At 40.7% G+C, this 22932-nt stretch overlaps 1 protein-coding gene across 15 annotated transcripts in view; it reads right to left on the bottom strand.

Annotated features, from left to right (window-relative positions):
- CACNA1C (calcium voltage-gated channel subunit alpha1 C) overlaps positions 1–22932 on the bottom strand; it is a 424545-nt gene that overhangs the window by 67294 nt on the left and 334319 nt on the right. For 13 of the 15 annotated variants that reach the window (XM_072360924.1, XM_072360945.1, XM_072360915.1 and 10 more), the window contains 11 exons: positions 20813–20945; positions 19156–19285; positions 15558–15617; positions 11852–11958; positions 10279–10366; positions 9672–9779; positions 8918–8970; positions 8664–8810; positions 7566–7767; positions 6964–7122; positions 3941–4051 (listed from right to left, as the gene is read on the bottom strand). In XM_072360924.1, the coding sequence (XP_072217025.1) occupies positions 3941–4051; positions 6964–7122; positions 7566–7767; positions 8664–8810; positions 8918–8970; positions 9672–9779; positions 10279–10366; positions 11852–11958; positions 15558–15617; positions 19156–19285; positions 20813–20945 (1298 nt within the window). Of the gene's footprint in view, positions 1–3940; positions 4052–6963; positions 7123–7565; positions 7768–8663; positions 8811–8917; positions 8971–9671; positions 9780–10278; positions 10367–11851; positions 11959–15557; positions 15618–15753; positions 15814–19155; positions 19286–20812; positions 20946–22932 lie in introns of all 15 variants that reach the window. The other 2 variants (XM_072361020.1, XM_072360931.1) reach the window with 2 other exon arrangements.

Raw genomic sequence — 22932 nt, 5'->3', positions numbered from 1 at the left:
GGTGACTTCTGTAAGGAGCTGGGTTGTAGCAGCTCTGAGCATCCCAGAGACCTCTCCCAGTTCTGTTAATAATTCTCTCCAGAGAAGCTACAAATAAATAGCAGCTTGTTCTAGTTTGCACAGATGGAGAAAGCTGTGATGCTGGATTGCTGCTGCAGACCATTCATTCCAGGGTGAGAACTCTGTGGTAGCTGCTTTGAAGTCACAAATCAGCTATTGCACTTCTTGCTGTAGCTGAAGGTTAGCTGCAGCATTCGCTGCTGGATTAACCACTGCAGAATTGGAGAAACTGGTGTGAAATAGTGAATTTCACCACCTTCAGTTGTGTGCTCAGTTCTGTTCTGCCACTTTCTCCCGGGGATTGCCACTAAGGCAAGGACACAACACCTTCAGCTACCTAAGTTTCTTGCTTTCTTCCTGTAGATCTTACTGACAACAAGCTTACAGCTCCTCTATTTTAGAGAACACATCACATAGAAAAGAATGATGTTGGAGAACAAAATCAAAATGAGATAAAGGATCTTAAATAAAGGTTGGTTTGTGTTTAATTGCTCTGGAAATGGCATCCAATTCTGCATTTCTGCATTCTGTAATTGCTGTTTCCTATCTGGGAAACACTAATACCACTTCACATCTCATGTCTTTGTCTGGAAAACTACTGGTAGTAAGAGATGATGGCTGTGCTGTTCACCCAGGTGACACAGTGAAACCCTTTTGGACTTTTTCAGCTGCTGTTCCTGGGAATCAACTGCACCTGCAAATGCAGGTTGATTGCTTTTATATCTTTCATTAAAGGAGAATACAAGATGGGGCCAAGCAAAGGCTCCCACATGAGAACATATTCTCGGCAAGTTCCAGATCAATTCCAAGTGTGCAGCCTGAAGATGAACAGACTATGCTACCCAGTGTTGGTCCACATCAGTCCAAATAGTCTTCTAGGAGAGGTGGTTTCCTCCTTTGATGTGCAGGTTCAGTCAACATGGAACAGAGAATGAAGGTTAAATCTTTGTACTGAACTAACACTGACAAGTTACACAGAGCATTTTGATATTTCTGAATTGGAGTCACTGGACTCAACATAATCTGGTTAGAGTACAACGCTAGAGGCAAATCACCTTGCTGTACCAGTGTTTTTTATGAGTTGATTCCTGTTCTTATTTCCTGTAAGTTCTGTGGCCCCATTTTTAATAATGTTGTTTATTTTCCTGAAAGTGTTTAATTAGACTGTCAGTTTAAGACAGTTTAATTAGATAGATTTGAGCTACTTTTGGCATACACTCCAAACTGGGATTTTAAACAGATTTATTACTTTCTATGGCTATTCTTTCAGGATGGGCAGAGCCCAGTCAGAGCTTGATGACTGATGCTTAGTCATGAAGTCATTACAAATATTCTACTATTCTGGTCACAAGGAAGCCTTCTTTTATATTCTCACTTCTACTATGCTGTAGTAGCTGGGAATTTAGATCAGAAATTACAGAATCATAGAAAACTGGGCTGAGAGAAATCCTGTAAAACTAGTCTATTCCTTTGTCCCATGGTAGATTGTACATTCCTACACTGCTTCTAAGAAAAAGTTCATTTAACTTAATCTTAAAACGTCAAATGATGGAGATTCCACAACATCTCTGGGGAATCTGTTACAGTGTTTTTCTGTCTGGAGGTCAAGTTTGCCCTCAGCTGACTTTGCTTTATTCTTTGTTGTGCAGCAAAACTTGAAAAGCAGATTCAACACAGGAAAGTAAGACACAGGAAGTAGAAAGAACTTGCAACATCAACAAATCCAGCTCCTTACTGTTAGGGGCAACCATGTCAGATAAAACTTTTCCTGCATACATACAAAGCTCAAGAGTTGAACTGGCTGGACTTCTTCCCTAAATGCTCAAAACAAATTCTGCCAGAGAACCTCAGCTTTCTCAAGGTTAAGAATCAAAGGAGCATTACAAAGACTGTGAGATACACTTTTGGGTATATTACATGCAAATAAGTATTTTACAAAATGCCAAAAGATTTGCTAGCAAAATCTCAAAAATGAAAGTTAGATCCTTCCTGAGAATTGAAATCCCTTCTGATACCAATGGCGATACTTCTAAATTTTCCAACGTAGTGTTTGAGATCTCATGAAATATCAGTCCTTCACTAGGACAGCATGAGATGATCCTAACCTTCAAGAGAAGTACATCTAAGAAAGGAGAATGATCCTGGGTTCAGGAAACAAACAAACAAACATTGTGACTCTTCTTAAAAAGTTCCTAGAAGAAGCATTCCTGCAGGAAGGAGGGAGGCCAGGTGGAATTAATGTCAACACAGAAATAACAAGACAAAGTTAGACTGAATTTAGTAGAATGGGAGAGCAGTGTTTTTTGAGCTAAGGATGAAAAAGATGTAAAGTAAGACCTGGGAGGAGGTTGTATCTTCAGTGAACCCCTACATGCATAACATGATGGACATCTTTGTAATAACTGATGCTTCAGACAGCATTTGCCAACCCCAGTATGTTAAGGCACTCTTCAAGATGCAATTCCGTGTACTAAGGTATTGTTGAAAACATAAAAAGGCATGAGTTGCCTGTCTGTGTTTAGGTAACTTTCTTCCTCTCCTTATGACACTCCATTGAATTTAAACCCTAAGAAGAGACACAACTAATTTTAAATCATGAAGGTTGGTCTGAAAGGAATGCCTCCTATTTTATTATGCTGGCCTACAACTTCAGAGGCAGATGTTGGTGGTATGGCAGTAGAGGTCAGACCTTCTCACCAGTATTCCATTACATTTTGTTGCTGTGTGACAGATGGCAGTTGAGGGGCAGTCTGAGAAAATGGTGTCTGATATGGAAGCATGTTTGAAGAAAAGATGTATAATCAAATGCCTTAACCCAGAAAAAAACACACCTATTAACATTCATCATCGCTTGCTGAATGTTTATCATCATCATCATAGTATCATAGTATCGTGCGAGTTGGAAGGGACCTTAGAGATCAAACCTAAGGGACCTTATGGAGACCATAAGGTGGGTGGTGCATTTCAGCAGTGGCAACAGTGTCAGAAGTTCATCTCTACTGGTGCAGATTTTTATGAGAGTGGCATTCAGGTTCTTGTCCATTACTGGTGAAAATGCATAGCTAATAATGGTGACTTTTTTTGCAAAGCAGCCTTTTGTAGCTGAGAATTTTCTCTATCAACTAGCATTATTATCCTCTTTGTATCTGTTATAGTTTCCATGAAAATAAATAGGAGTTATTACTTTCAGAGAGATCTACATTTGTGAGGTCAGAAGCTTTGTCCTTGTCCCACATCAGCTCTGACAACTTAGTTGGAAGAGTTTGCATCTCACTTCATGAAACAGCTACACTAGCAGAATGTCATGGCCCAGTGGATGGGACAACACCTGCAGACAGCACCTACTGAAGTGCTGAGTATTACCAATGAAGTCTTAAATTCCAAACTAAATTAAGCCGAACTAGCACTGAACCACAGTCTTCCCAGAAGAAACATTTTTTTCCAAGGTTCATAACTCAAAATGAGTCATACTTGATTAACTTGACTTGGGCCAGGGGACTAATCATGGGATGCTATTTCTATTCCATTTTAGCAAAGTCACAGCAAGCATCAGAATGACGTCCAGCATGGAATATATTGTAGCCTTAACATAGTATCAGCACTATACCATAATGAAAACAGAACTAAGAACCTTCTCTATTAGCAGAAGTTGTTGTTTTTCCTTATTTTATTATTATTATTTTTTAATATTTTGCATGTCTACTCTCCAGTGAAAAAGTTATTAATACATGTGAGACTCCAATCCAGAGAGCAACTGTCCTGCTCAGTTCTTGGTGGGGTAATAGATCAGAGAGTTTCACCTCCTCCTTCTCCTCACAGCTGCCCCGCACACATGCACACACACACAGAGGCCAGGAAACTCTATACCTATAGCACCTACCTTGGGTTTGAAGGCAATTAACTTCAGGACCATCTCGACAGTGAAGAGGCCAGTGAAGAGCATGTTGAGGATGTTCATGGCTTCCTTGAACATGCAGCTCTGACCGTAGTGCTGAAAAACATCATCCCGGCAGCAGTGAGGTATGGACATACCAGCTAGTCATGTATATGCACAGCTACTGCTAATCTCCTTCCACATCAGAGTTCTCAAAAGGAAACCCCAGTATGTTCCATTTAAAAACAAAAATTATAAATCCCATCTCCCATCAAACATAAGCATTTCCATACCTCTAGCCTTTTTTGCCATCTGACTCTGATCTTGTCTCTTTTTAAAAATATCACGCTTATCATTCCAATTAAGGACTCATTATAAATCTGAACAACAGTTTGCAGTTGTGTTTATCTCACCTTTCTCTAAGACTTGGATCACTTTTTTTTTTGTTTGTTTGATTGTTGTTGCGTTGTGAATGGGAGTTTCACTGTGCTGTTCATAATGATACCAAGCCATTCCCCAAGTAATTGCACTTAATTCAGGACTTTACAAAGTACATGAGCAGCTCAAATCATATCTTTCCAAAATACATTATCTTTCATTTGTCAATTTTGAATTAGATTTGCAATCATGCTGCCCATTCACTTAACTTTATTAATATCTTATGAAGTTACTCTCTGTCATCTAATGATTAATTCACATACTGTCTTCTGCAGATTTTGCCACCTCACTTTTCATATCCCTATTTCCAGATCTTCACACTTGGGACTGACTGTTTTGCTCAAAGGTTGTCTTTCAGTGCATGTTTTAAGACTCTGTTGTTGCTTCATTTTGATAATTTTAACTACCTGGGCTGAATTTTCATATTCTGCATTATCTCAGGGTGACTTTTTTTGAAAGGAGCTTCAGTTAAAACAATTCAGCTGCAGATGAAGGACAGGCCAGGGAAAAAGTGCACTGTTGAGGCTTCTTCAAAATTTATTGTGTCATTTCACCTGTGAGATTCTAGCATCTTCAAGACTTAAAAACTTGGAATTTTACTGGAATGTGGCTTTTGTGTCAGCTGTTCCTTACGAAGTTTGACCAAATCTGACCATGAGCTTTTGAAAAACTATGCTTTCCTCAGGATGGGCATAGGCTTCCTAGAATCTCCTGAGATGCTGTCCTGCCTGTGGGCTCACAAACATCTCACAGCTTCTAGCTCCATCTGCCCTTTGTGTGCATCAATGTCACAGCAGCTGAGCAGGCTCCAGAGCTTAAGAATGAACATAATAGTCCTCTGTTGCTTCATGACCCAGCAAGGCAGTAGATCCTACAGATGAGAACAGAGTGGGACCAACTCAAAATGAAAAGGGTGGCAAGGGAGATCTTAAACAAAGAGTTGAAGGAATGAGACAGAAAAGGGAATTCTTCAGGAAGCGTACAGAACAGATTTTGTCTCTTAAGGCTCATTCTCTGCCTGAAATGAACATGAATTATTTTTTTTTTTTGTTAACTGACCACTTAGTAAAAGTTATGTCTTCTTCATCTTCCTTGCTCTTACACCTACACATATTAAACTATTACTTTTATTTTCTATTTTGGAGATCTAGCTTTGGATGTCACTTTCAAGGATGGGCAGCCTGGTCTAGTGGTCGGTGACTCTGCCTGTGGCACGGGTGTTGAAGCCAGATAATCACTGTGGTCCTTTTCAACCCAAGCCATTCTGTGATTCTATGATGATGATTAACACTAGTTTTTGAACACCCTCATGCATTAAGGAAAATGTATGCTCAGCGCAGTGATAGTAAGGCAATCAGTGAGTTAACAATCATCCATCAAGAAATGTTTTAGGTAGGATTGATCCCAATTTGCTGTGATGGAGAAGAAAATACAGCCTCTTGGGGTTCTTTCTAGACAAGTTTCTATGATTCTTAACACAGAACACAGTAGATACCAGGGATCTCCTATGCTCTATTCCCACTTTCATAGAATCATAGAATGATTAAGGTTGGAAAAGATCACTAAGATAATCTATTGCAACCATCAACCCGTCCCCACCATGCCCAATAACCATGTTCCTCAGTGCCACATCTACACGGTTCTTGAACACCTCCAGGGACAGTGAGTCCACCACCTCCCCTGGGCAGCCTGTTACAATGCTTCCCCACTCTGTGTGAGAAGAAATGTGTCCTTCCTGGGGGCCTTTGCCTTTCAGGACTATTGCACAAGGAACTTTCCCAACCAATGTCCTGAACAGCTCGAAGTTTTCCCTCCAGAAGTCCAAGGCAGCAGTTTTGCTGTCCCCCCTCCTGACTTAACCAAGAACAGAGAACTCTACCACTTTGTGGTTACTATACACAAAATAGCTTCTGACAACTACATATATCAATCCTTCTCCATAAACAGCAGGTCTAGAGAGTTGCCTTCCCTGGTAGGCTCTCTTACCAGCTGTGTCAGGAAGTTATCTTCCACACACACCAGGAACCTCCTAGACTGCTTTTTCTCTGCTGTATTGTATGTCTAGAAAATGTCTGATAAGTTGAAGTCCTCCATGAGAACATGGGCTACTGTTTGCATGACTTCTGTCAGTTGCTTGTTGAATGCTTCATCCTTGTTGGGTGGTCTATAATAGACTCCCACTGGGATATTATCTTTATTGGCCTTCCCCTTGAATCTTACATGTACAGACTCAACCTTATAATTACCAGCACTGACCTCTACAACATCAAAATAATCCCTGACCTATAGAGTCTTGATTGCTTTGTTTACCAACCTACTTGCTCCCTACTTTTCAACATAAAAAAGACCAAAACCGAAAATTCAAATCTCAGTTGAGTGATAGTTCAAGTTTTATTCTTGAACTTCAAAGAATACAAGTCAGAACTGAGAAATCACTTGCACTGTACAATTCCTTTTATCATTTTCCTCTCCCACTCCCCCTCAACTCATGATGTGACACTAAATTAGGTCTCAATCTCTGTAATTTCTAAATTTCCCCCAACAAAGTCTAATAATTCATCACCTGTGAGGTTTTCTACTTGCTTACTTACTTGCATGGCCAGACAGATGGTGTTCAGCAGGATCAAAACGAACATCAGGTATTCAAAATAGGTGGAGTTGACCACATACCAAACTTTGTACTGGTACTGATTTTTTGGGATGTATCTCCGCAGGGGCCGGGCCTTCAGGGCATACTCTACGCACTGGCGCTGTGAAAGAGGCATGGTATGTTTAAAAATCAAAAACAGAATACAAGGTTGATTAGCCACTTCCAGATATAATAAAAACACAACGTGCTTTAGTCTATTTTCTCAAATGACTTCTTAGGAGAAGAATTTCTTTTAGGTCATAAAGTGAATGTGTATGTTCTACCTGTTCTAGACCTCCATATGTATTTACTTTGGCCAGAGAATGCTCATCTAATTTCACTGAATCAAACGGTACAGCACACATTTTATAGTAAACATTTTTGTTTGTTCAAATCTTGCAGAAACATTTTTTTTTACCTGATTCCTGAAAGATGGCAGTGAAGCCAGTTTAATGATTCATCTTGTTGGCAGTTTCACATGTTACTCTCCGTATATATATCAACCTTAAATTCTTATAGCCAAGGCATTTCTATCTTTAGAGGCAGTAAGTGGTCATGAATTACCTGGTTCTTGTCCAGCTCACAGTTCTTGTATTCTTGTTCTCCTTGTTCCTGAAATGTGACGATGACGAAACCAACGAAGATGTTCATCATGAAGAAAGCAATGATGATGATGTAGATAATAAAGAAGATGGAGATCTCAACCCTGTGATTATAGATGGGTCCCACATCCTCCATGTGGGAATCAATGGACCTATACAGCAACCTGGAAGCAAACAGGAGCCCAATGCAGAGAAAATCTGCAGCTGTCATGAGGCCTTATAGGTGATGTTATAAGACTCATCTGTGTGCTTTTCTTCTAGTTGTATCAAAATTACTTCATTCATAGGTGCACTGACTTGCACTGATTTGAGTATAATCTCTTGCTAAAGAGAGGACACAGCTTTTGTAACTTAATACATTTGAACCTGGTCAAGGTCAAAGGTGAAGGGTATTTGTAGTTGAGCAATAAAAAAAAACAACAAGAAGCATGCCCTTCATCTAACAGAAGAGTCTATGTTGTTGGGTATTGAGTTCTGTGAGAAATGAGGATCTCAGCACTTTTAACATTTGTTAATGCTGCTGTTGTTGGCATCACATGGTGATAATTCAAGGATAAACCCAGGATACCCTGGCACACCTATGTCAGTCTGACTGAGTGGAGTCGGTGGTGTCCTTGGTCCCTGTGACATAGATGGGACAGCCTGGTGAGTTATCTTATGTCTATCTGTACTGCACTGGTGAATTTCATAATGGCCCACAGGCTCCATAGAACACTTTTAACATTTACCAATATTGATAAGTGCCTGACAGGCATTTTTATCCCTATACATACACAGTATTTGTAACAATTATTGTTACTATTGCTGCTGTTGGAAATAATTTCTTAAGTGCTATAGACAGCACTGTAAACTATTTACACGCTCAAGAACTGCAGTTCATGCAGGTCCTGAGGAATTTACAAAGCTCATAATACTACAATGACTGCTGCTACTACTACTGCTACATTTAATGCTCTAAAATTTTTAAATACTTAGAATGGACAGTTCTCTACATTTGAATTTTCTCTTCTGAAATGAATGAGGACATTAGTAGTGAAGCATTGGCCCAAGAAGCACTCACTCTGGCCAGCCCTCAAAGGTTGAGACAGTGAAGAGGGCCATCATGGCAGTCAAGACATTGTCGAAGTCAAACTTGCTGTTCTCCCAGCTCCGGGGCTGGATCATTGGCTGACTGACCTCACCATCCTTGTATGTGATGTAGTACCCTCTGTGGGTGGAAAGGAGAGAGAGAACATAAAAGAACTGCACTTCTGGTACCTGGCCCTGAGAGCAGGTGGCCAGTGAAACAGGCTAAGTGGGAAAGGTCAGACTCACCTGCATTCTGCTTCAGTCTGCTTGGAGCTATCAGTGCAGCTGTAGAGTTTGCCCTTGAAGAAGAAGAAAGAGGAATGAAACTTCCTTTCCTGACAGTGGAAGAGTTAGGGCTGATCATGTACCAGGGAGGCTGCATTTACTACTTGCTTAACTGCTATGGGTATGTTTACATGCTCTTTTGCAGGCAGATGTGAATGAACTGGACCAAGAGTTGCCTGTGTCTGGGTACCTCAGAGCACAGACTTTCATTGACTTGCACAGTGTTCTTCTGTGTATATCCTGAGGTATGCGTGCACTAAGTGCACTGCACTGCTGAACACTGATTGTCAGAAGGGTGATGAAGGGCAAAGAAATGAAAGTAGACCTAAAGAACAGAATGAATAATCTCCAGTGATTACCACTGGATGAATGCCCCCCTCTCCTGCAAAATGTAATGTAGACAGCCTGCAATTACCAAACCTTTAGAAAAGTCCCTTTCACCTCTCTGTCACTAAGTCATGACACAAGCAATTTGGAGAGTAGGGTTACTGATGATTTCTTACAATTACAGATGAGTTGCAACAGTTCTGAATATGATCCACCCAGTTTTGGTAATTCCTGGTAGCAGAAGACCAGGTAAAACCAACAGTGCCCCACATACTATCTTTCACATGGGAAGATTCCATCACACCTTGCTTTTTTTCATGACATTTTTCTTCCCACCCCAGAAAACAGCTCAGTGTAATGGATGAATAAATGGGTCCAATGGTTTTACCTTAAACAACTGAACTCCAATGCAGGCAAACATGAACTGCAGCAGAGTGGTGACAATCACAATGTTTCCGATGGTTCGGATGGCAACAAACACACACTGGACCACATGCTGCAAATGGAAGATAGGAACAAAAGTAACTTGCAGGTCTGTTCTGAAATGAAGCCCAAGAGTATTCTTATAATACATTAATACATTAATGTAATATAATAATAATATAATAATATAATACATTAATACATTAATATATTCTTACTAACACAAGAATTTCATTTAGTAACTAAGTAATGTCTCAGGAAAAGGGAGAGAAAACCAGTGTGTGAATTTTATCGGTATACTCTTCGAAGCAGGCAGAAAGTGCCAGGAAAATACCAGAGCTCAGCTCTCTGAAACATCCAGTAGCAGAGCCTTATGTAGTTGGGCATTCACCAGCCCACAGGAAGAAATATAACTAATAGAGCAAGGCTTGTGAGCCTGTTTGCACTATGGAAAATTACATAATTTAACATCAGTGGTGGTGCTGAAACACTATTTGAAATGTCACAAAAGTCCTTGTAGCCTCAAATAACTTGTATTGATACTTTGCAGAAGGCATTGGGATTCTTCTAACCTTTAGTCCTTTGGCTCTGTTGATGGCCCTCAGTGGTCTAAGCACTCGCAGAACACGCAAGATCTTCACCACATTGATGGCACTGGATCTGGAAAAAAAGTATTGGAAAGTTTGAGAGAGACAAAAATATAGTGAGTGTGCTGCAAGGACAGATCGATCTCACCTACTCTTTCTTGTCTGAAATCCTATGTAGCCTTAGACAGGTTGGGACAGCTAGAGTCAATTGTTTGCTACTTGCTGTGGCACCTCAGAAGTAAGAAAATCATTCTCGTGTTCCCTTCATAGGTCTTGCTTCCTGATCTGGGCAGCCTCAGTATACATTCTCCTGGCTTTCACCAACTATGCTGTGTTAATGAAAGGAATGGAATACGGACAGGGAATTTTTCATAAGCAGAGCAAATTACAAAATACTCTGTAATCTAATGGAAACTGTGCCAAGATGGAGGCACCACAAGACGTTTTCAGGTAAGGCTTAAAGAAGCATTCTGCTGAAATATTTGTAGAAGAACAGACAGTCCAGATGACTTGGGCATTAAGGTACACTGCCCAGGTAAGGTATGATCCTGCACCGTGTTTGGCCTCTGATTCTGCAAAGCAATTCAATGTGTATGTAACTTTATGGATGTGGAAACTCTCACTGAACAGGATGACTTATATGCTTTATTTTAAGTGCTGAACACAACTACCTACTACAGAACTCTTTTTCTTCCCAGGCTAAAACCCTGACTGAAAATCTTCTCCATGCTGGCCCTTCTACTGATTTTGAGAACTGTTTTTTTTTGCAAACACATGAATAGTTTAGTTAGAGCTGTAGGAATGAAACAGGATGTCAAAATGTCCTCTGAGCTGTTATTAAAACTTCTACTGAAAGCCCAATGAACCTGAAAAATCTTTCTGCTTGACTTATTGAGCTCTTAAACATATCATACATGAGCTGCTAACCTCTGATGAGAGCAACAAGGACCTGATTTTTTCTCAGGCGTGCTGTTACTTAGGAAACTTGCAATCCAACACAAACAGTTCCACTTATTCAAATGAATCTGTAAATTTTTAGGTAAATTAGCAGATCACAATAAAAAGTGTATTCACAGAAGTGGACTCAACTGATGCTGCCACCAGTACTCCATGCATTCTTGCACAGCTCTTAAAGCACTTGGTGGTCTTCCACTGACGAGACTCACAGCATACTAGGAAGTAGCAAAACACTATCACCCTATTCTATAAAGAAATAATGAGAGCTCTGGGATGGAACAGTAAGTCACTTAGCTGCCCTGATCTGACAAAGTGACTCATACGTCTTGGAACAATTTGAGTGTTATAATTCCCAGTGGACCAAATTTCTTGTTCTCATTTGATCTTTCAGGAAGATCTTCTATCCAGATCATTGGTATAGCACTTTCCAGCCATTAGATCCCCTCCTGAGAATGAATTTTACTGCCTCTTGAATCATCTGAGAAAAGTGTCTTGAGGTTCATGAGAACAATCTTACCCCAATGAAACGAGACTGAGGCAACATCTCCCAACCCTGCCCTACTGCCCCCCAAAACCAACCAGGTGAAAATAGCTCACTCACTGGATTCCAAAAGAGATGAGAGAAACGCTGACGACCAGCAGGTCTAAGATGTTGAAATAGTTTCTGCAGAAGGAGCCCTTATGGAGGAAAGCCCCGTATGCGGTCATCTGCAGGAAGGCACACGAAGACACAAACACACTTTGCCATTAGCATCCGTTCAGAAACCAAACCCACCTGGTTGAGCTCAGTGTATATATTTGGTTAGGAGTGGCATTTCTAGCATAGCAGACTATCTACCCAGAGGCCCCAAAGGAGAATTTGAGTCCCCATGGAAAGAAGAGAGAGTGATGACAGATAACTATGAGGACCTAACTAGGGAAAGCCAATACTAGGTTTAGTGAGGAAAATAAATATGCACTTCAAGTGCATAGAGGACACAAAATTTAGAATCAGTAAAGCAGTAGAATAATTGTTTGTTGCAAAAACTACTCCTTGCACATATATGAGCTTCTCTTTTTCTTCAGTGGCGGGGGACACTTGTGAGTATTATGCTAAGTATTATCTAAAGGCATCTTTAGCTGAACTGAATAAAAAGCGTGAAATAAAAAGGGCTCATTTTGTGATGTTTTTAATGCACAGCTGCAGTGGACAGTTGAGCTCTCTTCCTTCTGTGAAAAAAATAAAATAAAATAATAGAATTCCTAAGGGATTTAATGCTTTAGAGCTGCAGCAAAGCATTAGGTGGAATTTCTGTTCTCATCAGTTTGCTCCTTCTGTTCAGTTCAATCCTACATCCTTTTTCCTACCACTACCTAGTTTCTTTCATTTTTTATTTTACAAGAAGTTGCATTTTCTCCTCAGTCTTCCTAACAAAACCCAAGGTAGTGTTCCTGGACACAGAGGAAGTCACTACGAACATCATCCAGTTGAGGAAGGGAAAGATTTTAATTATTTTACCTGGGCTTTCTGCCCTTTATGTGTACAAAGGGGTATTGAACACTTGCTGGTACTGAGGAGGATGTCTCAGCTCCAGAACTGGATTAAGTAACAGAAATATTAATGTTGTAAATAGAAATGGGTCTCAGTTACAGTGTCAGATCTAAACAATCTTGAGCTCACAAAAGTAAAGCCTTGACTTTGAATTTTAGAATGACTTCAGTTTTAGAATGAGACTAGATGGGCCTGACATGGTGGAAGAGGGTGAGGATTTATTTTACCACCTACCTTAGTTTTGGTGAGTGACGTAAAATAATTGCTTTGAAGATCCCCTATTCCCACAACTGCCAATCTCATTACCTGCTCTAGGAACACAGGCTTCTAAACTTACTCCTCTGATTCCCATCTAAGTTAGATGTCTATAGTAACCTGAAACAGACACCATGAGACTGTTCCCCAAAGAATGGACTGTTCCAATTGAGAAGTATGAACTAGAAATTCAACCTGTGGTTTTCTGGTTCCTGTTGACAGCTGAGGATGGCACAGCCTCTATTGGTTTCCAGACATGCCTACCTTTGACAACTGCAGTCAGAGGAGAGTGGAAGGGCACACGGTATATCAGATCAATTTTTTCACCAAACATTCATGACATCAGGAAACCAGCTATCAGTCAGTCAGACAGAACTGAGAGGGGAGGAAGTATAAACTCTTGGCTTGGCTTAGAATTTATACTTATAAAGACATATTTGATTGGGAAAGGGGTGGGGGGATTCTTGCCATAACAAAGGTGGTAAAGATGCCCTTTACTGGTTAGATTTTGTATGGCAATCTTGAAAGAAAGGAGACACCATTGAAATCAGGAGGGGAAGCTCTGCTGAACTTATGTTGTATACAAACTGTGGTTCTCTCAAATCTATGGAGAGGGTTTTTTTTTTAATTATTATTATTTTTAAATTTTAATTTTTTTACTGAGGAGACACTAAAAGAGTGCATCAACTATGTCTGCATCCCACCCGGGGCACTGAGCAAAGCTCAGGATGCCATGTAATGCCAAACAATAGCTAACTTCAAAACAATGCAAGGTTGTTCACCTTGCTAACATTTATCAGACTCTACCATGGCAGTGTGAGGCTTTTGGATACTGCCATCAACATGAGGTCAGACAAAGCTTGTTTCTTCATGGCCTTGATAATCACAGTCATTTACTCTTTTGCTTCTTATTCTTTACTCCAACTTTTCTATTGTGTAAAAGATTTTGCTTAATACAAGGCAGCAGAGAAACAGGCCCTGAGAAACCAAGGAAATTGTGAGGCAGAAACAACAGGATAAGAACGTTTCTTAAATGTTGATAGTACTTGCACCTCTCTCCCAATTAAACCTGGAGAAAATCCAGGGATGCTGAGCTAAATCTTCTAAAGTTAACAGGAGGACATGGAGGAGGCTCAGAAATAGGAACTATGCAGTGCACTTCCATGATGAAAACAGAGCGCTATGCCGATTAATTTAGGCATGTTATGCTTTCTCTGAAGTCATTAGGAGTGTTACCATTTGCTTCAGTGGTCGCAGAATTGCTGCTGTAATTACAAACAGGTGGGATGGTGCCCTGGTATAGAAAGCCAAGCATTGAACTATAATTTTTGATTTAAATGTTGCTGTTGAGATGTTTCCCTTTTTTGACAAGCCTATTTGATAGGCCTTTTGTTGTGTGCACATTCACATTTATGTGCAAACACGGATACACTCCACAACAGCATAATATGCATACTGCTTTGGAGAATATTACGGTTTCAGCTATTGAAAGTCATATCAAAAGCATGGCTCTCTACAAAAATATGCATGGGCCACCTTACTTGCCAGCCTCCACTACAGATACTGTTACTAGGGTCTTGAGCTGCAAGATCTGAGCAACTGGAGGGTGCTGCCTGCCAGCATTTAGCACCAGCCTGCTGGGGAAAAAAAAAGCCACAAAAAAACAAACAACCCCAAAGCTGCCAAGCAAACCTAGCATTTAGAAAACCAGAACTTTGCTCATTTACTGTTATTTAAGTTATTAGCCTACAAATTTGGGACAACTCGAGTTAAGAACAAGGCAGCCTATTCTTTCTTCTGAGCTATACGTTTCCGTTGGTAGAGGGCACATTTTCTGGGAAATATGAAGCCGGTTTTAAGAGGCACTGCAGCAGTTTTCATTTGCAGCCACAGTCCTTTGTGTTTCAGTGATTTGTACTCTTGGTTATCTCTCCACACCTGAAAAAATAAGCTTTATGCACTCTGCTCACTGGTAGAATCACTGCCTGGCTCCTATTTTTGCACCCTGTAACCTTACACAAGTCATTGGCTGCTCTCTGGCCCAGCCTCATGACTTGTGCAGAACTGAGACTTTCTCTTAGAGCTGTAGGATGAATAAGAGGAGTATGAGCTCAGGGTTCTTTGTACAGCAAATAAATTCTGCTTTGGAAAAACTGGCCAGGACAGTGAGAGCAATTTCTGGGGTGATGGCCTTAATCTTGGTCCTTTCCTACTTGTCATCTTGTCATTGCATTTCCCCTAGAAAGCGCTGTGCTGATTTAGGCCTTATTTTACAAGTTCACATCAGATTTTTAAGCAACTCGCAAAAGCATGAAACCAAAAGATAAGCAATCTTTTGTGCAGAGAGTTAAAGGAGTTAAAGAAAGAAAGAAAAACATAAAAAAAGAGAATAACAGAGAGCAAGAGAAGGCAAAAGAGAAAGAAAGAAAGAAGTCAAGAAAGAAAAAAATCAAGAAAGAAAGAAAGGAAGAGAGAGAGGGAGAAGGAAGTAGAAAATGAATTTATTGCTCAGATTGGTTACCTTAAGAATAATTTCTAATGTAAAGATACTAGTGAAGACATAGTCTGCATTGCCTAGGATCTGAAAAATAAGCACAATTGGGTTAGTTGTACTGAGTGTGACCCAGGAACAAACAGGCGTGTGTGTTAGCAACAGATAGTGGCAGAAAACTAGTAAGCTTGTGAACAGGTAATGGTAGAGAAGATGGGCACTTTACCTTCAGAGCAATTTCAATGGTGAAAATGACAGTAAAAACTATATCAAAATAAAAGAGAACCTGAAAAAACAAAAGGGAATAGGAGTGGGGAGGGTAGATCAGTGACTGGCCACTGGAATGGGAAATCACAATTCAAAAGCAAATACACAAGTCTTTTAACAAGGGAAAAAGGAGGACTAAATGGGAAATGGTTTTGTAACGACGTCCTGTAGAGTGCAGTGAAGGTCCTGATACATAGGACAAGCAGCATGTTACATGAAATATTTTCTAAGTTACAATCCCATGAGAGCTCTGGAGGGAAAACAAGCTTTTGGTTGTTATTGTTGTAGGATTTTCTTTCTTTATTGGCTATTTAGTTATTTATATATTAAATGTGATAAAGTGTAGACAATGTCAGGGTCTCTAAACTGAGAAGATGAGGATTTCTCATCTCTCAGTGGAAAACTTGAGATTCCTTCTTCCTATCTGCCATTCAGGCTTGTTTTGTGTCTCTTTTTTCTTCTTCTACCCTGACTTACCCTGGGTTAGGGTGAATTAGAAATGCTTTGCCAATTGAACAGGATCACTGTGTCTGTAATTTATTCATGCAACAAATGTGCCCAACATATATCTTCCATCTTTCCATTGACGTTCTGTAAAACAGGTGAGCTAAAACACTCATCATTCCCATCAATTTAGATCCAGTGGTGAGCACAGCAGTGGCATGCATAGCAAACCACAGGAAGGGGTCCTCGAGTGTCACAGAAGGCAGCAGCAAGTCTGGAAGGGTTAAATGAATTGCCGAGTAACAGCATCAAGGATGGAGGTGTCTTTCACTGCCCATTGATCTACATGGAAGCAGTAGAAACCCGATTTTTCAAACTGAAGCCTCTACTGCTAAAATGCTAACAAACATACTGAAGTAAACTGTCCTCTCCCTTCTCACAGGTCTTAATTGCATCTAGGTGATTTCGCTCTAACCCAGGTGGATAAATTCTTACAGCTTGGTACATCCTGGGCAATGAAGCAGCTACTGCAAACTAGAGGGTTATTTTAGATCATACTGTTAAAGCATGATCCTAACCCAGACTAATTTGCAGACAATGAAGGTCCAATAGAGACATGTATAACCTCAGTTGGTACTTAACCTAAAAACCCTCAGGTCTCTACAGGATTTTTGACCCCAAGACTAATGCAGAAGTTGTTCTGACCTCTTCATTTCTGGCTTAGGCTCCGTAATTTTTTGCAATTTAGAGAATTAAAAAAGGGCCATTTCAAGGATGGATGGACATCACTTGCATTCTACATTAATTTCCACACATTATAGCTGGAAATGTCCCCTTGTGTTGCTGCCTTATAGGTCCTGACATTTGGTTATTAAATCAACGGAATAATTTCATAATCAATGTGCTAGATTCATGGGTACTTTAAGGCTAGTTTGCATGACTCCACCAACATAAAGTGGCCATAAACTTGATTAAAGTGGATGATTACACTGGGCCTGCAGCTGCTTTACATCACCAGAACACTGCGAAGCAGCTAGGACAAATTGGTGAACCTGGACCCAGAGCTGCAGCTTGTGAAGATGATATTCCATACAAATGAAAAGTCTCACCTGTGTAACTGGTACTATTTACTAGCAGGCACACCTATTCTTACCTACATATATATTTAATCCAGAATATATTAAAAAACAAACAAAACAAAACCCAAAACAGAGAGACTATTGTAACAGTGTTTTAGGTCTTGCTTGATATTTGAAGGGTGTTTGATCAGGCTGGAGAGACACTTACACAGACTTGCTGCCTGAGCCCTGTGTGGCACAGGAGAGATGCAGCCCCTAGCTCACCCCAGTGGAGATGCAGTACCCAGGCCTCTTTGCTAGCCCTTGCTGGAGGAGGTTCTCTCTATTCCTTCCAGCTTTGGGACAATTTGTGTCAACAAGAGCATTGGTCTGCAAGAGTACTGATGCACAGTGAATGTCTGTTTATGTTGTCCCACAGTAAGGGCAGGGCAGGTTGTTTGCTTTCAGCTTGCTTTCTTTCCCTCGCGGAAACAGAGCAGACACACTCTTAATGTCCTACTGCCAAAGTGTAAAGGCAGACCACTTTTGCAACCCAAACATCTTGTCAGTATCCCCTGGCATGACACATTTTAAACACCCGTACCTGCAAAAATTAAACACAGAATTTCATGCAACATCGATGGGTTCAAATACACAAGATAACACTTTGCACTAAAACTTCAGCTCTTTTATTTACTACTTTTTTTCTTATTTGAATCTATGCTATAGGTTCTGCAGCTGCTTCCATCAGAATCCAACATGCCAGCTTATATTCTGCAGTGCTGATATGTACTGATGTACTTTTAGTACTACATGGTGGGCACACTCAGCCATGTCCAGCAGATCGTTACTGTCACATGTTGGACTGTTATTTTGTACCTTCCTTCAGGAGGATGTGCAAAGCAACTCTGAGATAAATTTGGGAATAAAATTCCATTAACACCTCCTCTAAATGCATCTATGTGTTTAAATGTGCTCAAGCCAGGATAGTTCTGGGAAGTAGAACACTGAGCATTAAATTAAGGTCTGATTAAAAACAACAACAACAACGAAAATTGTTTATGTCTAGATGCTCTTCCAGCATAAAGGCACCAAAATGCCACTGCAGGCAGCAGAGATCAGAAGTCTCACATATGGCTGCTGACACTTCTCATTTCTGCAATGATCCCAGATTAGTGGAAACTACCACTGGCAAAGCTAAGCACTGGGCATTTCAAAAGGCTAATAAGAATGGCCAAGAAAGAAAATGAGAATATATCTCTGTGCTGAATGCCTTCCTCTTGTTCCCCAATCTTAGCCAGGAGAGGAGCATGGCATCTTTTCTGAGGATTATCTCAAATTTAGCGATGGCTTTGCAGCTTGCACTGGAACAGCCCAATTCTAACCTGAATGACACCAATTTCTCCCAGAGTGACTGCATCAAACTCAAGAATTGTACTTCTGATTTACACCAGTGTGAACAAAGACAAAATCAGACCCTGAGCTTCTTAGTTAAAAAACAAATAATAATGTGTTAGGAAAAAATATATTTCAAAGGGGACTTGCACATCTCCCAACACAGAATTCTCTGGACCTCAGTTATCTCCTGACCATTGTTAAAACCTTTAATTCCAGTGAGCAATAATTTTGCTTTAGCCATCTATCATTTCTTTTCCTACACACACTTCCAAAATTAACTCGAGGCCAAATTCTGCACTGATTCATTTTCCCTGTATGTTCACACACAGTGGACAAAAAGCACAAACCAGGGCAGAGAGCCACTACCACCACCTCTGATGCAGTCTTTTCTGTGTTTCTTGACTTCACCACTTGTGCTACACTTTTAAAACACAGCAAGGGAAGGAGTGTGATAAGCATACTTGGTTCCTAAAGGAGAGGTGTCGGACGGGGTCCTCAGCTGCCAAGGAGATGCTGCTGAGCAAGATGAAAAATAGGATCAAGTTGGTGAAAATGTTATCATTAACGATTCGATGGCAGTGGACACGAAACCTGAAAGAGAGAGGAGAGGCACAACTTTATCTGTCAGAGAACAGCAAGACCTGGGATACATTCCCCTCTCCGCTTTAGCTGGCAAGACTGGCCCTTGGGGATTGCTCTGCAGAGCAGCTTCACTCTACCCTGGCAGAGAACAGCATCCCAGGCAGCTGTGCATTGCCTTACTGGGTGCTCAGCAGCCTCATGCAGCTCCCAGTGTCATGCAGTAATGCACACAGGGGTAACTGGCTGCCTGTAGGACTCAGGCTTGGTGCTCCATTTAAATATGGTCTACAGCCTGCCAACCCAAAATTACATCCTTTTCATTGATAGAAATGTTCCCCATTTATATAGGGAGGAAGCAGGAGAAATGGGTTTGGGGATGAACAGTATCATTCTGAGCTGGGGCTAGATGGTCACAGGGTAGGAGGCACAAGGGATCTACCTGTTGGCAGGGCACAAATCTGGCAAAATGGCAATAGCCCATGCTGCCATTTGCAAAGGGCTTCTGGGAGGCTGTGCAATGGGATGCCATAGAGGACATCTACTAAAGCTCAGCCTAATATGAACTGCTGGTGTTCTTAGTGAGAAAATGGCCTGTAAGCAGTAGCAGTCTCCCATCAAAGAGTAGAAGGCTTACATGACTATTAAACCTCATAACAGTCCTATGCATAATTCTAGAGGCACTTCATTAATCCATTTAGCTCTACTTTTGGCTGTTGAGCTGCCAAGCCCCTATTATAGCAATTTTACAGATGATTGCAGAGGTTAATTTACTTTTCCAACAATCAACAGTGGGTGGGTGGCAAAACTGACATTAGAGTCCATGAGTCCCAATCATCATCATTCTCTCTCTGTTGCACATTCCAAGGAGAAGTGGCACAAGCCCTGCTGTGGGAAGACAAGCTCTGAGGCTGTGTTTGGTGGCAAAGTCTCCAAGGGAGATGTTGGGATATGTGGCACTGCACAGACCACTTGATCAGTGATTTCTTTCCTGCACCCTTAGAAAGATATACTTTCATGCCATAGTTCAGCCCTCTACTCATGGTACTGGTCTCACACACTGGCATTGGAAAGAGAACTGGAGTAATGTGAAGCCAGGCTGCCTGGAGGAGACTGGGGATAAGAGGGTGAAGAATAATTCTCCTCATGCTCCCCTCAGAGCTATGGATTCTTGTCCTCTTTGTTTCCTTCCTTGCGTGCTCATTCTTGGTGAGTGGGAATGCACAGAAATGCAAAAACTCCCTACTGGGAGTGAATTTTGTGCAGCTATTAGGACAAGAAGCTCCTACCTCATGCTTGACTGATTGCATGATGGCTTGCTTACAATCTGGACCTGAATTTGTTGGGGAGTTCCAATTACTGGCTTCCCTCTGAATCCCTTATTTCCAAAGCTTTTATCATTTGTGTCTTCAATTAGACTTGCAGGTGCTCTGTACTCCCACCGAATATCATCAGAGGGCTTTCTACATTTGTGCTTACATGGAGATTTCATGCCAGAAATCTCTTCTTCTTGTAACAGCTAAGCAGCATCTTAAATACCTGTTGTTAGGACTGAAGATGAAAAAAGCACTGGCATCAGGCATGGGCACAGCCTTTTCTTTGAGGTGCAGCTCAGACATTGGGCGAGGCCGAGGACCCACAGGCATCTCAGGTTCTTCCTCATCTTCCTCTGCTGCAATAAATATTTTTATTAGTTCACACAAAATGTTTTATTTTATGCAAAATACAACCCCTCCCGGAGTGCTGGGACATTTGTTTCTATTCAAATAAGAGCTACTAACTTGGAACCATAAAAATAGGATGATGAAAGCCTGAGGTTTATTGTCCATTTCCCTCTTCTAAGGTACCAACCAGTGCCCTGGGCCAATCCTGGCAGATACTGATCAAGACTGTCTGTAAAACCAATGCTGGTAAGTCCACTATATCCTCAGAACAGTCTCTTCAGATGCTTCATTGTCCTTTCTGCAAAATACCTTCCCCCAATGACAATCTTTAGGCTTCCTTGCTGGTGGTCTAAATCCATTACTTATTTTCTTATCATGCATGGGTACAGAAAAGAGAATTCCCTTCCTCTTGCAGAAGGCTTTTACATGCCTGTTTCTGCAAGGCTTTCTTGCTCTTGGAGAAGAATAACAGTCTTTCCTGAGATGCTGTGTTCTCTAGATCTCTGATCATTCTCACTGCTTTCCTTTGGATTATTGGCAGAATTAACCTGCAGTTGAGGTCCTACTGATGCAAAGGAAAGTTAGTTATTTCCTATATCTTATAATGCCATTTTGCTGTTTAAATGCTTTTCATGGGCAATTATTTTCATTGCAGCTTTGTGTTAATTTGCCACCACCTTTTGGTTTGCATGAACCACAGACTCTTTACAATACAACGGTTGCTCAGCCCGTCACTCCCCTCTGTATTTATGCTGATGATGATTCCCAAGAGTGGCACTTTGACCTCATCCTTATTGAATTGCACCTTGTGTTTTGATGAATGCATGTATGCCATAAAGCAAACATGGAGCACAGGTACTTGAACATACACCTGTTAAAAATCCTTAAAACTACCTTCTTTCAGTATTCAGTGGGGAGGAGAATAAAAGGGCAGGTGACAAATCTGAGCCCCTTGAACCTGATGCCTATGGAGCAGAACTCCAGGCCCTGTACAGACCAGTGAGAACACTCCAGGAAGAAACTGCAGAGATGGGAACTAAGTGGTATGTGAAAGAGAGCCTTCCACCTTTAAGGATTTCTTCTACCTGATGAAATCAGAAGCTTTTCTGTAAATGACACAATGGGATTTTGCTATTTTAAAGTCTACAATCCTCTCACCTAATTAGCAAGACAGGAAGAAATATTTCAAGAAGGGAGCCTGACAACTGATTCATCTTCCAGTCAATGCAAAGGAGGAAACTGTAGCTAAAGGGTTTATCCCAACTCCATAAAGTGAGGTAAATTCCAGGAAAAGCCTGTTCCTTCAGGGCCAGGTGTGGCACTTCATCTGGTAATGGACGTATCAAGAAGAACAGATGAATCGGTATAGATCCTAATCTAGATGTCAGAGATGGGAGAAAAGAGGCTTTTTCAGTGCATGTCTTAATTGCACGCAAACAGGATTCTTTCTTTACATTTCTTGTAGCAAGAGTTTGGCTCAAGTTCACTTGATAGATTTTTGGATATGTTTGATCTGGTACGCAGCCTGCACTTTTTAATCTGGTCTATTTTTTAACTGCTCAATTCTATGTTGTAACACACTTAATAATACCCATTCCACAGGTTTTATTCCTTTTGAAGTACTTCTGTGAATAGTACTTGAAAAAAATTGTGCTAATATTCATATTTATATAATATTACAATACTTTACACTTGCACCTTTTATCTACAGATGTCAAAGTGGATTGACAAGGAGTGGGGTAAGCAAATTCTTTCTTCTTTAACAGTCTGGAATACCAATGCCCATAATCATGTAGGATGTTTGAGAGCTCTCACTTAAAAGATTATTATTCTGAGCCCCAGTTCTGTGCCATCACTATTAGATTTTTTTCTTTTTTTTCTTAAGCTTTACTTAAAGTGCGTCTTTTTCTTTTTCTTTTTCTTTTTCTTTTTCTTTTTCTTTTTCTTTTTCTTTTTCTTTTTCTTTCTCTTTTTCTTTTTCTTTTTCTTTTTCTT

This window comes from Excalfactoria chinensis, chromosome 1 (genome assembly GCF_039878825.1).
Source record: "Excalfactoria chinensis isolate bCotChi1 chromosome 1, bCotChi1.hap2, whole genome shotgun sequence".
Classification (NCBI taxonomy): Eukaryota; Metazoa; Chordata; class Aves; order Galliformes; family Phasianidae; genus Excalfactoria; species Excalfactoria chinensis.
This window is presented reverse-complemented; position numbering and strand designations above follow the sequence as displayed.